At 39.9% G+C, this 14,639-nt stretch overlaps 1 protein-coding gene across 1 annotated transcript in view; it reads left to right on the forward strand.

The window, feature by feature from the left end:
- NIPAL2 (NIPA like domain containing 2) overlaps positions 1-14,639 on the forward strand; it is a 49,632-nt gene that overhangs the window by 22,198 nt on the left and 12,795 nt on the right. Inside the window, 2 exon segments of the mRNA XM_058814861.1 lie at positions 9,033-9,092; positions 11,087-11,208. Coding sequence (XP_058670844.1) covers positions 9,033-9,092; positions 11,087-11,208 — 182 coding nt within the window.

Raw genomic sequence — 14,639 nt, forward strand, 5'->3', positions numbered from 1 at the left:
GAAAAGAAATTATTAATATAATTACATGAGCTGACAGTTTGACAAAAACTGTCTGCTTAAATCAAAGACTCTTCTAATATATTTCTTTTTCCATGGTTTTGTCTTTTGTGTCGCTGTGCTCTGCTAGCTCCTGCCCAGTGCTGTAAGGGCTGCCAGTTCTGCAAGCCCCCAAAGAGGGGGACTGGCATCCTGCTGCATGCTCAGAGCTGTGCTCTGATCCTGAGTACATTTTCTGTGTTACCATCACACCAAGTGGTGTCTGCTGCCTGTTCACCGTGATTCATTATGATGTGGGCAAACTTGCTTGACACTCTGCGGTGTGTGACAGAAAGGGCCTAGAAATTTCCAGAAATGTTTAGTACATTTATGGACATTATTAAACATGTTCATTTGTTCCTTTACGTTCAGATTAATTGGACTTTAGCTGAAGTGATAGGATCTCACTCTTTACTTCATGTGGAGGTTTTTGTTATTAAGGTGCTCAGGTATGAGATGTCTGTTTCTTTGACAAAGTGACACACATTTGAAAATATGTCTTTATGTTGTGCTAGTGTAAAGCAGGGTGGACAGGGCAATATTGCCCAGAAGCTGTAAAAACAGGAATACAGGGTGCAGCTACATCCCTTAACCTGGTCACTTCACATCCACAGCTGAATCATCCAGGACTGAGAGATCCCAACAGTTCTGAATATGCTGGAGCTCATTTACTTGCTATTGGCAAGTGATTACATTGCATGGTCTCCAGCTACCAGTTGCATGCTTGGAAGTGACACTGCAGTGAGTGGCTCTCCATGGGAAGGTAGAAAAGATGAAATGCCTTCCCAGTGGACTGCCTAGCTGTAGTGAAAGGAAGCAGCTCACAATATATAGGTTCAATTTAGCAGAGAGAGAAGGAAAAGGAAACTGCAGGCAATTTATCCCAACCTTCAATGTTAAATTCTATTGCAGAATTTCAGATATAAAGCCATGTTAGTTCATCATAGTAGGAGAGAGTTCTCAAAGAAAGGAATGACATATTATCTGAGATGAAAATGTAAATTAATATGACATGTCCCAGTGTGATTTTGGTGGCAGTAGTTATATCTGTAACAATTGTAGGCATTGTCAGAACTTCTCTGAACATCAAAGAACATTGGCTAATCTCATTTGTTGTCCAAACTGAATAAAATGCAAATATAGAAAACTAGAAAGAAAAAGCAAAAAGCAGTGAGTAGAAAGAAAAATCACAATATTTATTAAAGTGAAAAAAATAAGATCACATTTAGGGTAGATTTTTATCCAAGTAGATTCCTTCTTTGCTTTTGCAAAAAGTGAAGAAATGTTGCATCTGGTGATTCCTTCATTCTACACTTCCCTCACTTACAACAAATACCAAGAAACCATGATCCTAACTGTTATGTCTTACCAAGATTCTCATCTATTTTATTTTTTTAAACTGTCCCAGAATGCTTATTCTGTAAGATCCCAGAAAGCACTTTAATATCTTATATTCCATTCCCATAAATCAGCTGACAGTGTCCATTTCACAGCCCAAACAATAGAAATATCTGAAATTTTATTTAGTCTAGCAAACATTCCCTTGAGGAAGAGCAAGTAAAAATCGTGCAGACAGTCAATTACAGCAATAACTTCCCAGTAACACTTCCTACTACAAGATACATTCCTGTCTTCTGAAATTAAAGCCAGAGAGAGAGCATCCCTTCAGTTTTAAAAGAATTCATCATTTAGGGCAGTGACGAACTGCCCAAGTCATGTGTGCATCATCTGCTAGCAACTGCACCAAGGGTAGTTTAGGCAGCAGGTTTTCCAGTTTAAAAGATCGAGAAATAGTTTTCTCATTAAGTTGTGACCACTTTTAAGTGGTGGGAGTGGCCTTTGCAGAGTCTAGCTCACAGGTTTTTTTGTGGTATTGTTGAATGTCTTTCATAAATTAATTTTTTTTTAATGAACAAATTAAGTACTTGATAACAAACTCCAAATGCATACCTGAACCCCAAGTCCAACCTTCTGAGAAGCATTTTGTTCCCAAATTCAGTGTCAACATGTCCATATGGTAAGGGCTGACTCTCAGTGCCATTGGAAATGCAGGACATATGGTGTGCTGGGGAGAAATGTTCTTTGCAGTACGTCCAGGCATCCAGGGGATTCTCTGCAGGTCTCTGGGTTTGCAGGGAGTTTCCTTTGCTTGGAAACCAGGGTTTGGAGGAGGAGAAGGCAGACTGGAGTCTCTGCCCAGAATGGATTTGGGCTGTACCCATCATACATATCCAGACTTTTGAGACGGGAAGCGTCTTAAAAATAGATGGAGCCAACATCTATTATGCTCTGCCACCACATTTAACTACATCCAACTGGATGTTGCACTTAACCTGGTATCAATTAAATAGTGAAAACTTTGTGCCTTTTTCTATTGAGCTGGATTGTTCCAGTGTCTTGTTTTTAAAAGAATAGAGCACCAAAGATCATGAATTGGCATAGTGCCAAGAGATTTAAATTTTTATTTTTTTTTTTTTAGAATTAAGAGAGAAAACTATATATTTTTCTTCCTACACAGTGGAAGTATTTCTGTATGTGGTTGCAATGATGCAAGCTCTACATCTGTTCAGGGTTTTAAATAGTGTGAGAAGACAGCAGTTGTTTTCTTCAAGAGGAGAAATTAGTAAATTTTTAATTTAAAAGTGGAGGAGTAATACATGTTTGATGTGATCATTAAGAAACTTCCTATACTTAAAAAGTAAAGCTCATGTTTTACACGTAGCTTGGGTAATTTTAGGTTGCAGTGGTTTTTAGCTCATCATCTTGCTTTTGCCTGCAGAAATGACTTGGGGATGGGAAAGGTGAGGAAGAGTCAGTGGCATTGGAGACCATTTCTTCTGCAGTGTTCACCATTCTGTGGGGAGTTGTTTTACACTTGCCTCACCCAGCCTGACATTGTTAAGATCCCTGTGCATTTTTATATGCTCCTGTAAACAGCAGTGGGAGGCTTCAGGCTTTGAAAAGTTATATTCCTGAGATACTTTAGGAAGATTCTCAGATACTCTTGTAGAAATGGATTTCTCCTGCACACTGTAATGTTACATCTTTGTGGCCTAAGAACTTGGAATTCTGAGAACTCTGTTACTAATGATACCTAGGAAGCATGCACTAAACTCTTCTTTAAAATACTTGATTTGTACTTGTCTAGAAAAAGCAAAAAAAAGGATATTCCGGGTTTTTCCTTCTCTCTGCAGTGTGTATGTCCTATAATCCAGGTTCCAGAATTAAGCTCACCTTAATGGTCTCTCTTTTGAGCAGTTTCTCAGATGGGAAAAAATGTTTCATGTTTTGTTCACCACTTTTCCAGTACTAATCTTTGATTGTGTTAGGAATGTTACAGGTTCAGTGTGCAAGACAGCTGTCAAGAGGTATCTGTAATGTCTTTCTTTGTATTCAGTGCAGCATTAATCTCCATCATATAAACTAAGAATAGGTTTTAGAAGTCAATTAGATGTAATGAATTTGTTCCCAGGTGTCATTTGAGCTGCAGCAATTAAATACACCATGTAAGTCATCGTCTCTCCAGATTTTGCTGACTCTGTGGCAGACCACAATAGGTTCTGTTTGGGGATGGATTGAAGCATCTTCAAGTTTTCAGTACTGGGAGGGTCTTGAATCACTTCAGCTTGGAAGACAGGCTGAGAGTCTGTTCACATAAAGCATATTCTGAGGTCACATCTTGGGATGTGACTGCCAGCAACTGCATCCTCATAACTGGAGCACTGCTCAAATGATTTAGGGGAACATCAGCTGGGTGAACTTAAACTGCTTGATTAGATGGAAGCACACCCTTAAATTGCATAATACAGAGTAAATGCTTGGTCTCAAAGTGAAATATTGTTGCACAAACTAGAGAGGTGCAATAGTCTTCGAGTCATATCTAGTTCTCTTCCCTTGGTATTTCATCCAGACCACTGGTGAAGTGTTCTTCTGCATGGGTGAGTTTAAATGCCTTTACCTGACTGAATCTGTTAAGCTTAAGAGAATTAACATTTAAAGCAAATATGAAATTTTGTGGATTTTTTTTTTGAAAACTGTTGGAGAAGACAGTAGTGCAAGCAGTCTTTGCGTTTGTAAGGAGAGCATTAGTCTTTTTAAATAGTGCATAAAGCTCATCTAGAAATTGAAAAGAGGAAAAGAAAGAATATAATAATATTGTTATTAACTGCTATGAACAGTTATATATGTATATAACTATTACAAACAATTGTTACAAAAACTATTTAGAGTAAAATTAGACAGTAAAAGCAAGAGGTAAAAAGATCATATTCATAAATGGCTTGAGTATTAGGAAAACATCTCAATAGTGAATTATAGTGAAATAGTTTTGCATAGGAAAAAATCATGCACACACACTTGAGTTTTTTATGGCTGGATTGGACAAAATACACAGAATACATACCATGAATCACTATGTGTTTTCTGTCTTTTACTTCTGTTGTGTGTTATCTCTTTCTTAAAGAAACAAAGACAACCCAATTCTAACTGCAGCTTTCATGTCTAGGAAGCAGAGGAGTTATTTTGTGAGCTGGATTCTCACCATTCATTGTCTGCTAGTGGCAGAACCCACACATCACACTGCTTTTTATTTTTATTTGTGCTGGAGAAAATCTACATATGGAGATAATTGTGAATGATCACTCTCCTAAGAGAATGAGCAGCTGACTGAGCTATGTGTAGCACCATTACAGCCATTCCTCAAGTCACTTAATTGCATACCATAAAAAAACTCAAATCTTTTTCTCATTTTTTTCAATTTACATTGAAGTTCACATGCTGCAATGAATACATATTTATTCAATATATGTGAATATACGATCATTCAATATATAATTAATATATTCATTCAATAATGAATGTAAACCAGCCTGGTTTATGCTGATGTATGAAAAGATGAAGATTTTTAGATAACAATTAAGTTCCTGAACAAACCCTTTTCCCCCCTTTTCCACCCAACAGTTTTTGTTTATCATGATTTTGATGTAGTGTCAAATCATATTTTCCATTTTAATTTCATGAGCATTAAGAAAGGCTCTGTCATGTGGATACAAACATTTTAAAGGACCTATTTACTTCTTCTAAATTATGGGTATTAATGCAAGCATGCAATCAAGGCATGAAACAAACTCAAGGATTACCTTAGGATGTGCTGGTTCTGTGATGTTTAATCCTTAACAGATCATCTACAGATTTTCTGCCCTTCTCTTCATCTAGCAGACGACAATTGTCACTGGGAATGGAAGCTGGATCTCTGCCTACTTTTGAAATTTTACCTTAATAATTAGTGAAAAAGCTAAAAAATTATTCTAATTCACCCAAAAGTATCCAAGTCTTCTCAGATGCCAAGGATGCCTTGATGTCTTGAAGGCTGATAATCCAGGCCTGGGGCTGTTCATGTGTTGCATTCCCAAACACAATGGTTCAAAACCAGCAAGGCTTCAGAACAATGATAAATTGCTTGTTTTGTTCCCAAGCTACTGCCAGCTTTGACACGATTTCTTGTCTGGGTTTCTGTATTGTTGTATTCTATTGCTAACCAATTAAAAAAAAAAAAAAAAAAAAAAAAACAACCAAAAAAAAACAACAAGAAGGAAACTATTCCTCACTTTGACACAGATCTCAATTTCTATAACTATGTTTTTTTTAAAAAAAGAAAGCAAACAAAAAAAAAATTGCAAAGATGTATTCATACTTTTCAGCACAGCAATTGCCCAAGTTCCTCAGTCTATTCACTCACAGACTGAAACGTAATGTTCAATAGTTTATTTCTCACATCAGTGTAATGGTGGAGGAGGAGGAAGCACAGTTTTTGTGAAGGAAGAGCAAAAGAGCTCTGGCATGGGAAAGGAAAAATTTGGGCTGAGTGGTAGGGAATTAAACTTACACTGTGGTGATGGGGTGAAATCAAGGGGAAATAGGCTAGGAGGAAAGTATGGGGGTAGAACATCGCTGGTAGAGAGGAGGAGAGGTGGGAAGATGCAAGACACCTCACCTGTGGTCTGAGGGAGGGTAGGAAAGGAGAGGAGAGTCTGGGGAGTTTCAGCAGGTCTGCATTTGGGATACAGTAAGGGCTTATATTCATATATCTGGTAGGCCTAGTTATCAGCCTCTGGATGCCCACGTGCTCTCCTACAAAGAGTCCACAAGTCCTAGGAGAACTCAGGTTGGAAGGAACCCCAGAAGTGCCTAACCCAAGCCCCTGCTCAAAGCAGGATCAGCTTGGAGGCCTCCCTGCAGAGAGCAGAGCAGAGAGTTTGTGTTGGCCTCTGGCACAGAGCCTAAACTGCCTCCTTGGGAGGAGTTAATGTCCTGAGCAACTGAGGGCACCCAGGCTTGTGAGTGGGAGCACAGAGGAGCTCAGGAGGAGGAGCAGAGCAGCTGGGAGGGCTCTGGATTTCTCACTGGGCTCCTGGGGAGCACTTTGATGTCTGTCATTTGTCCTGCCAGCCAGAAAAGGCTGCAAAGCCAGCAGAAGGCAAAACTGGCAAACACCAGCCTGCATTCCCAAGGCTCCTTTTGTACTCCTCCTTCTTGGCCCATCTGCAACAAGACAATCAGCTCTGGGATTCTTTGCTTTAATCTGATTCAAGCCTACCCGAAAACTGAAGAATATGGAAGAATACCCAATGGTCAAACCTGGGAGCTTAGACCCCAGAAAACTAACAAAAGTCAAATAAATATCACATTCTCTTGGCCATGCTACCATAACTTACCTAAAGTTTAGTTCTGGAGGTAACAGCCAGAGTTTGTGAGGCTTCTCATCAGTCATGTATGTCTTCTAGCATCTCATCAGATCTGTGCAACTGTTCTCTGCTTATTCTCTTTTATTTACCCCATTTCCTTTTCTTCTTCACTTGAGTGCAACTGGAGCATTGGCAGCTTACCCCAGAGACAGCTGTGCTGTGTGTTCAGAGTATCTCCTGGGCCTCATTCACCTTGGTGTTGTGCCTCCCTTCCTACTGCAGCTTTTTCTCTACTCCCAGATGGTCTAATATGTGTCCTTAAAACCTCTCCTATTTTTAGATTCCTCTACATATTACTCTTCCTCATAGAGTATTAATTATACATAGATTCTGTTAAGCTCATGATCTTTGGTGCAATACCAGCTATCTGGAGACAGGGCTTGCTGCATTTGAATGCAGTATTAAAGCAGAGGGACAAGTTTCATCACCTGGCTGCATTCCAGCAGCTCCTTGTGCCCACTGCCAGCCTCAGAGGCTGGGATCCCTGTAAGCTGGCATTTGGGCATAACTCATCTTACCCCAGACTGGATGCCAACAGTGGAATTGCATTTACTAGACCTCTGCTGAAGGCAGAGAGTCCAGACATGGGGTACTCAAAACAAACAAACAAACAAAAAGAACAGCAAAAAAATAACTGGGGTATCTGTACTTTAAGCAGCAGCTCTTTGCTGTGACAGAGACTATCTAGGTGAGTGGTTTGAGGTGGGATTTGTAAAAGCTGTGAGAGCAGGGAGACAGAGCAGTAATTAATTCCTGCACTATCTTGGATAGTGCTTCTTTACCAGTTTTTGTCCCTTTTTTCTAAACCTAGGTAGCTCTTCTATTGCCAGTGTTGCCTGGATACCTTCAGTGTCTTCAGCAAAGTCATCCCTGTAAAATTGAATAAAGAAAACCATATCAGGCAACCTAATTTCAGTGAGGCATTTTCAGTTGAAGATCCTTTTATTGTGCTTATTCGTGTGCACAGCTCCCCATCACTCTTGCTACAGTTTAATTGTATGACTTCTGCTCTCTCTGATTTTCTACTGACTGGAAAACAGAGGCCTGATGCTGAATTCCAGTTCTCTGTTTACCTCTTGATATGAACCTCTCTCAATTTTTCTAGAGTACATCTACTAGCTAACCACGGATTAAGTTTTCCATGAGAACAATAAAGAGGCAAAGATAGTTGTAAAAATGCTGAACTGTTATTTCAAGAATTAACCATGCTGTAGACAAGTAGAGAGCTCTTGTAGCAGCATCCCATGACTGTTTCAATGTGTTCCTTCACTTTCCTCCTGAGCAGTCTTTCTTTGGGGTTTCTGAATGAATCTAGCATTGCTGATGCACCTCTCACAGAGGACTTCACTCATCTCTTTTATCCAGCCTCTTTTTCTTCTTTTTAGAGGTAGCTGTTGTGTGCTGGGCTAGAGCCATGTCTCCCAGTCTCATCCATCCTAATTTCAAGCTATTCCTTCCTTCCTCTCCAGCACATGTCCCCACTGAGCTGCTAACCACAAAACCTGCCCTAACCACTGCTGCTGCTCATCCCCACTGCTGCCCATCCTGAGGAGGCAGGACTAGGAGCTGGCAGGGGTCAGATGCAAGAGCTGAGCAAGAGAAAGTGTTTCCCAGAAAACAGGAAATCATTTCTAGGACTCACAGTTTTCTCCTTCCTCAGCGCAAGTCACTGTGAAAGACCATGGAGAGTGTTCCCGTACACATGTGGGGTTTCTCCCTGTTTGTCTGCAGACATCATGACCACTTAGCTCATACTAAATACTACGTTCTTGCAGTGACTTTCTTCTTCTCAATTGTGCTGCTGTTACTTTGCTTATAAGCTTCTAATACATTGAAGACTAAAGAAGGAGAATTTTATTGCTCTATGATGCAATTTGCCTTGAGAACGTCCATACAGTGACTTGGTGGCCAAATGGGCAGTGAAACAGTAAGGTTGATCAGTGCCCAGTTTTCCTGACATTTCCACACATGACTGAATCAGAACAGTTCAAGCAGTGCCCCTGGGTGGGAAATAAGAAGGGCATTGCATCTTTTCAACCATGTAAGAGCCTGCTGGATACATGTGAAATCTTACAGAAAGTGAGTTTTGGTGGCTTGCAGGAGTGGACTGCTGGCTCTTTATATCATGGTATGGTGCAACAACAACACCCATGAGATATATTTAAACTTGTCCCAGGGCAGGTTTCTACAGTAGCACTTGATATTCTAACAAATATATGTATATTTATAAAAATCTTTATATATCTCTTCTAGGTAGTGCATTTATTTCTGTCTTTTTCCTAAAGAAGACCATGAGGACTGCTGATATATTGGGTAAGTAAGCATTTGCTAATTTAGACATGTGTGCTGCCATATGCTTAGCAAGCTGTAACTCTCACACAGCCCCCACCTTCACACTCCCACTTTCCCAAGCAAGTGTTTCAAGGCAGATACTTTCAAAATTGGGAAAAAGTGATAAAAAGGAAGAGAATCTTCAATGCATGAGGAAAAGACTGTATTCCCAAATCCTCTGCTCTTATAACCATAATTCATTCCTTATGTGCCCTTATTGCTCAAATTTATTTTCATTTTCTATTTTTGCCTCTGAGGTTGTCTTTAGTATTATCTTTATGAGTACAACACAGAATTAATAAAATCAGGGAAGTTATTGAGTTACTTATTCAAATATAAGATATTTTTTCCTACTGCATAGCTATTGCACAAAAATTCAAGCTCAATTTAAAGTGATAACTATCCTTTAGTTTTAGTTTTATCACTTCAAAAAACAAATAATCATATTGTCAAGTGTTCAGCTGGGAAATGTGGTCTTCACTGTAAAAGCCTGACAACTTTTTGCCTGTGTCCAAGATTTTTTTGCATATCAAGACTGCTCCCCTTGAATGCAGCAATAGTGAGAGAAAAGCAGGTTTCAGGGTTTGGGCTTTACACCAAGCCACCTCAGCTGGGACAGTGCACCTGATGCAGGGCACCTGATATTTCTGTGGGCTCCTAAAATCTAGGCTTGATTGTCCAAACTGTAGTGAGGACAGCTGTTCTCATGAATGTGTTGGAGAGATCTGTTCAGTATCGTTCCAGGAATACTATATACGATTTATTTAGGTTTGGAATGCAAGTTTGCCAGCTCAGCTGCTAAATTCAAACCCCTCCTCCCTTCACTGATCATGTTTCCCTTATGGCCTTAAACACTGTGTGTTGCTTTAACTGGTATTCAGCTGATTTATTTTATTTCTGTGAGTTTGACTTTGCAAGATGGATTTAACAATGTTGCTACATTCCATAAGAATGAGCTGTACGATGGGAAATATGGTGATGGTTTTGCAAGCACATAAATATAACACAGTTCTGCTTTTCCAAGGGAGCTGTTTGAGATAGCAGTGCCAACAAAACCCTCCGGATGTGCTTTGTTTTGTATTCCTGAGCCCTGCATTCCTCACCGATTTATAGCTTTACCAAGAATTTTAAAGATTACTTGAAGAAAAATTGATTAGCTAATGTCTTCCTTAATCCAATACAGTTTATGATCTTGGGATCATCTCACTTCTATCTTGATACTTCAGCGAACATCTGTGTTTGTCACAGGCAGATGTCCACAAGGCAGAACTTGCAGATTTTTATTAAAAGCATAATAATGCAAGTTCGGCCTTGAAATGGGGCCCTGGCAGCCTAGTGGCTGAACAGTCTATTGCAAATCATCCTTTTATAAAACAGTTCATAGATCTGCAAATGCAACAGGGAGCGGCCAGAATGTTGGCCCCACGACAGCTTCACTTGAGCACTGGAGTGGCACATGTGTGTTGCATCTGATGCTTCCAGGGCAGGTTGGTGGCTTGTGCACATCTCTGTGGCCACAGTGACTTAGGCACAGTCATGTTTATTTACCCTGGTTAATCATCTAGCTGACTGCACTATTAGGAAACTTGTCCTTTCAGTTTAGGCTAAGTTTGTGTGATGAACTTTGTGCCTGGGGGAAATACAAAGGATTAATTCTCCTTTGTGACACACTTGAAATTGAATTGCTGAATTGGAACCCTAATTCACATGGCTTTACTGACAACTTTTTTTCACATTTCCAAAATTCTTTGAGCCTTTAGTAAAAATTAGACTAGATAAGACCACAAATGCAAGGCAATCCAATTGACTAAGTATAGATCTGTTTAAATTGTTTCTAGTTTCTTGTAGAAACTATTTCCTAATAAAAACTATTCTCTAGTTTCTTCTAGAAACTATTTCCTGATCAGATGGAAGTCAAGTATAACTACGACTACCAAGCACTGTATTGCCAAAGTAACGTGTCCTTTTCTTTAAAGGAGGAACGCTGACAATAACAGGGATATACTTGTTGGTCACATTTGCTCCAAGTGTACCTCAAGAGCTCACAGCAAGACAAGTGCAGAATTACTTAGTGAGCTGGCCTTTTTTGGTATATTCAGTGAGTATCTGGTTTGTGCTACTCCCTTACTCAGAAAACTGGGGTTACTGGGCTTTTTATAGCATTATGAATTAGTGGTAGAAAAACTGCTCCTGGAGATAAATTGTGTGACTTTCAAAGGAGAGAAAGTCCCCCATCATCCTACTGAATCCAAACTGAAAATGTGCAGCTACAAAAGATAATTTTTAACTTCATGTCAGGGGCAAGTCATAATTGTGCAGAATTAACAAGAGTGGAAAGATTTTGATATTTGGGGAACTTGAGGGAAAACCTAAATATTGGTACTGTTTAAATTTCCTGTGTATGCATTCATGCCACCTTGTCTGCCTTTACCTCTAAGTTTCAGGGCTTTTCTGGAATGTGGTGGAATTGTGATTTTAAAAATCAGGCTGTGTTCTTTGTTCTACTTTTTGTCTTTCATATCTTTCTGTTTTATTCCCATGTTTTTAAGCCTGGCTGAAAGGAGTTTTGTGTGGAGCTGAGATGTGAAGGGGTGCCCTACTTCACTGCCACTTAGGTTAATCTGAACCTGAGATAGAATTCAAATACAAAAATAACATTTTGATTAAAGTGTCTTTAAACAAACTTCAAACACCATATATCTTATTTGATGTATTTAATTAACATCTGGAACAAGACCAGAGTGAGTAGGATGAATTTCTGACCCTCTTTTCCTCTGGAGCTGAAAATGTTTTCCTCCAGCCGAATGTAAAAATGCAATATTGGAGCTTCAGAAGCAGTTACTATTTCCTAGAACAGGGATTCACTCAAGTTAGAGTCTTAGTGCCCAGGCTTTTCTTAGTACGAATCTCAGTTAAAAAGCCACTGAGTAGGCAGTTTAAGGACCTTAATCTTTTAGCCAACTTGCAGACTTTACGTGCATCTAACTATGCATTAACTACCGATTAAGCACAAATCACATGCTACCATAAAACACATTAATCCTCTCTTTCAATTTGCTGTGCATTTTAAACTCTCTTTCAATTTTTTGTGCCCTTTAAAAGATCTTGGAAGATGTTGATTCAGCTCAGTGGAAAAAATTAATATTCACGCTGTATGACACACAACATGTACTTTTAATCAGGCAGTAGAGAGGCTTTTGAAGGCAATACCCAAGAGTTTTGGGGTACTCAGTAAGGATAGCTTCAGCATCTACAAGAGCTTCAAGAAGTCCATGCAATCAGCAGAGTAAGAGGAGGGAGTTCAAAATAGGGACATCAATGCTCTGTCTTTTCTACTGAATATCACCCTCTACCATGCAGTTCCACTTATAGATGATAAAGTAGCCTGACATTTTAGAGACTGATTTTAAATTGTTGATTCACCAATTTATGTATAAATGGTGGAGAGAGAAAACTCCCTATCCACACTCAGTGACACCAGAAATTTCTGTGTGATATACCATTCACACTTTCTTGAAAACAACAGATTCCTGGAAAAGGGCTTTTCCCCACCTGAGGACTTTTTGAACTTAATTTCAGGACAAGTTTTCAATAATACAATTGAATTTGTAGGAAGAGTGTGCTGTATTCTTCTTAGGAGACATTGTGAGGAGGTTGCAGGTAACCTCTGAACTTTGTTTCTCTTTTATTTCTCTTCCCTATCTCAGCCAGCATCTAATTCTGCATGTATAGCATAGGTTGTACGGAAGGACAGAGCAAATACACAGCAAATCTTGTCTCAACAATATTTAACACTTTATATGTTCCTTCTATTCCGTGCATTCATCTGTGTTGAGCTTTCTCTGACCAAAGAAAGGGGACAAGTGAAAGGCTCCACAAGAGACTGAGATATCAGCCTGATTACCCTGGTATGCTCCTGAAAGATCAAGCAAACCCTGCTGTAAACGTCCTCTTTGAACAGGGAACAAGCTCTTCAAAATTGGTTTAAAATGCCTAGCACAGATTGGCTGTTGAGATATCAAAAAGTGCAGCAGAAGCTGCAGAATTTCCAGTCTAAATATACAATGAGGAGACAGTACAGAAGTACAACACAGTCCAACAATCTTTCTAAAAGTAGCCCCAGAGTGTGGTCTGCTGAGAAATACAAAGCTCCAATGGTTCAAAATGCTCTCTGTGGGTGGTAAACCATCCCCATGTGGCACTCCACTGGTGTATTCTGCAGAATAGCCCCTATTCCCACAAGACAACTTTGAGTCACCTTCTGGGTCTCTGCAGTAGCACAATTATGTCTGAGCAAGAATGACTACTCTAGTTTGTTTTTTTCTCTTTTGCTTATGTGCACTTGGAATCTCTACAGAAGACATAAATCATAGATGAAGCTCTTAGGTTTCCCTAAACAGAAGCATAGTAAGAATTGGGTCATTAATATTTAATCTCTGCAAAGTCAGGTTCAAAACACTTCTGCTTTTCTTTTGAAGTGCCTAGAAGACCATCCTGTATATGCCAGAAAAGCATCTGAGGCAGCCAATGTGGTATTTTGTTTTGGTGCCTTCTGGTGGAGCTTAGAAACATGGAAAACATGATTATTAAAAAATGTTGATGATATGTGGGCTTGAGGAGACCTCAGTAGAGATTAGCTGTAATAGCAAAGATGATTGTAAGCCGGTACAGTTCCTTCATTTCCTCTAAACAGAGTATGTGAAGCTGATATAATCTATGTCCTTCCCATTCCTGGACTTCATATTTATCACTACCACATCACACTATCAGTGATGAAACTAAGGTCTGTTTTGGGTAGTTCTCAGAAAACAATTTTAAGCAGCAGCTGGGGCACCCCAGCTGTGTAAGCCCCTGTTAGGAGCCATGGACTCTGCTTGCAGTGTAACTTAATTGTCACAGACTCTCCCTTGTCTTCTGATTAAAAATGACCTGTAGGTCAGTCACCAAGTGGCAGAGAATCACAGAAGAATAGTTAGGCTGCTGGGCAGCACTGAGAACTAATTGTTTGGATTTCCAGCTCAGCATGTGAGACTTGACAGAGCTAAGTAAACTTAAACAGCAGCCCTGAAAAGCAAACATCATTTATCTCCCTGGGTTTGGCCACAGGACTGCCATCTCTCCCCTACACCATGGCTGCTCTTGGGGTTTCCCTGGAGGGAGGGGAGGCCACGCACACCGACCTGTGCACCCCTTCCAGAGCTGCCATCAGGGACTCCAGTGTCCTTTTGATTGTTTTGCTTGGCTGTTTCCTTTCAGATGTGTCTTCTTGGTGGGTTGGTTTGCTTTTAAGCAGGAGGAGATGACAGTGGAGCTTTATTGTAGCTTTAGTAAGAGAAGAAATGATGAAATGATGAGGAACAAGAGAAGGGTGATGGACAGAGCCAGCTGTGATGACCTGGTTCAGCCAAAGCTGGTGCTGCCTGGCACTGCCTGCCACTACCTGCAGCTACCAGGGGGTTGGACTGAGGTAATGAAAAACTGAGGATATAAAAAATGCTCAAAGTTTAACTTTTGCTATAACAGGAAAGA

This window comes from Ammospiza caudacuta, chromosome 1 (assembly GCF_027887145.1).
Source record: "Ammospiza caudacuta isolate bAmmCau1 chromosome 1, bAmmCau1.pri, whole genome shotgun sequence".
NCBI lineage: Eukaryota > Metazoa > Chordata > Aves > Passeriformes > Passerellidae > Ammospiza > Ammospiza caudacuta.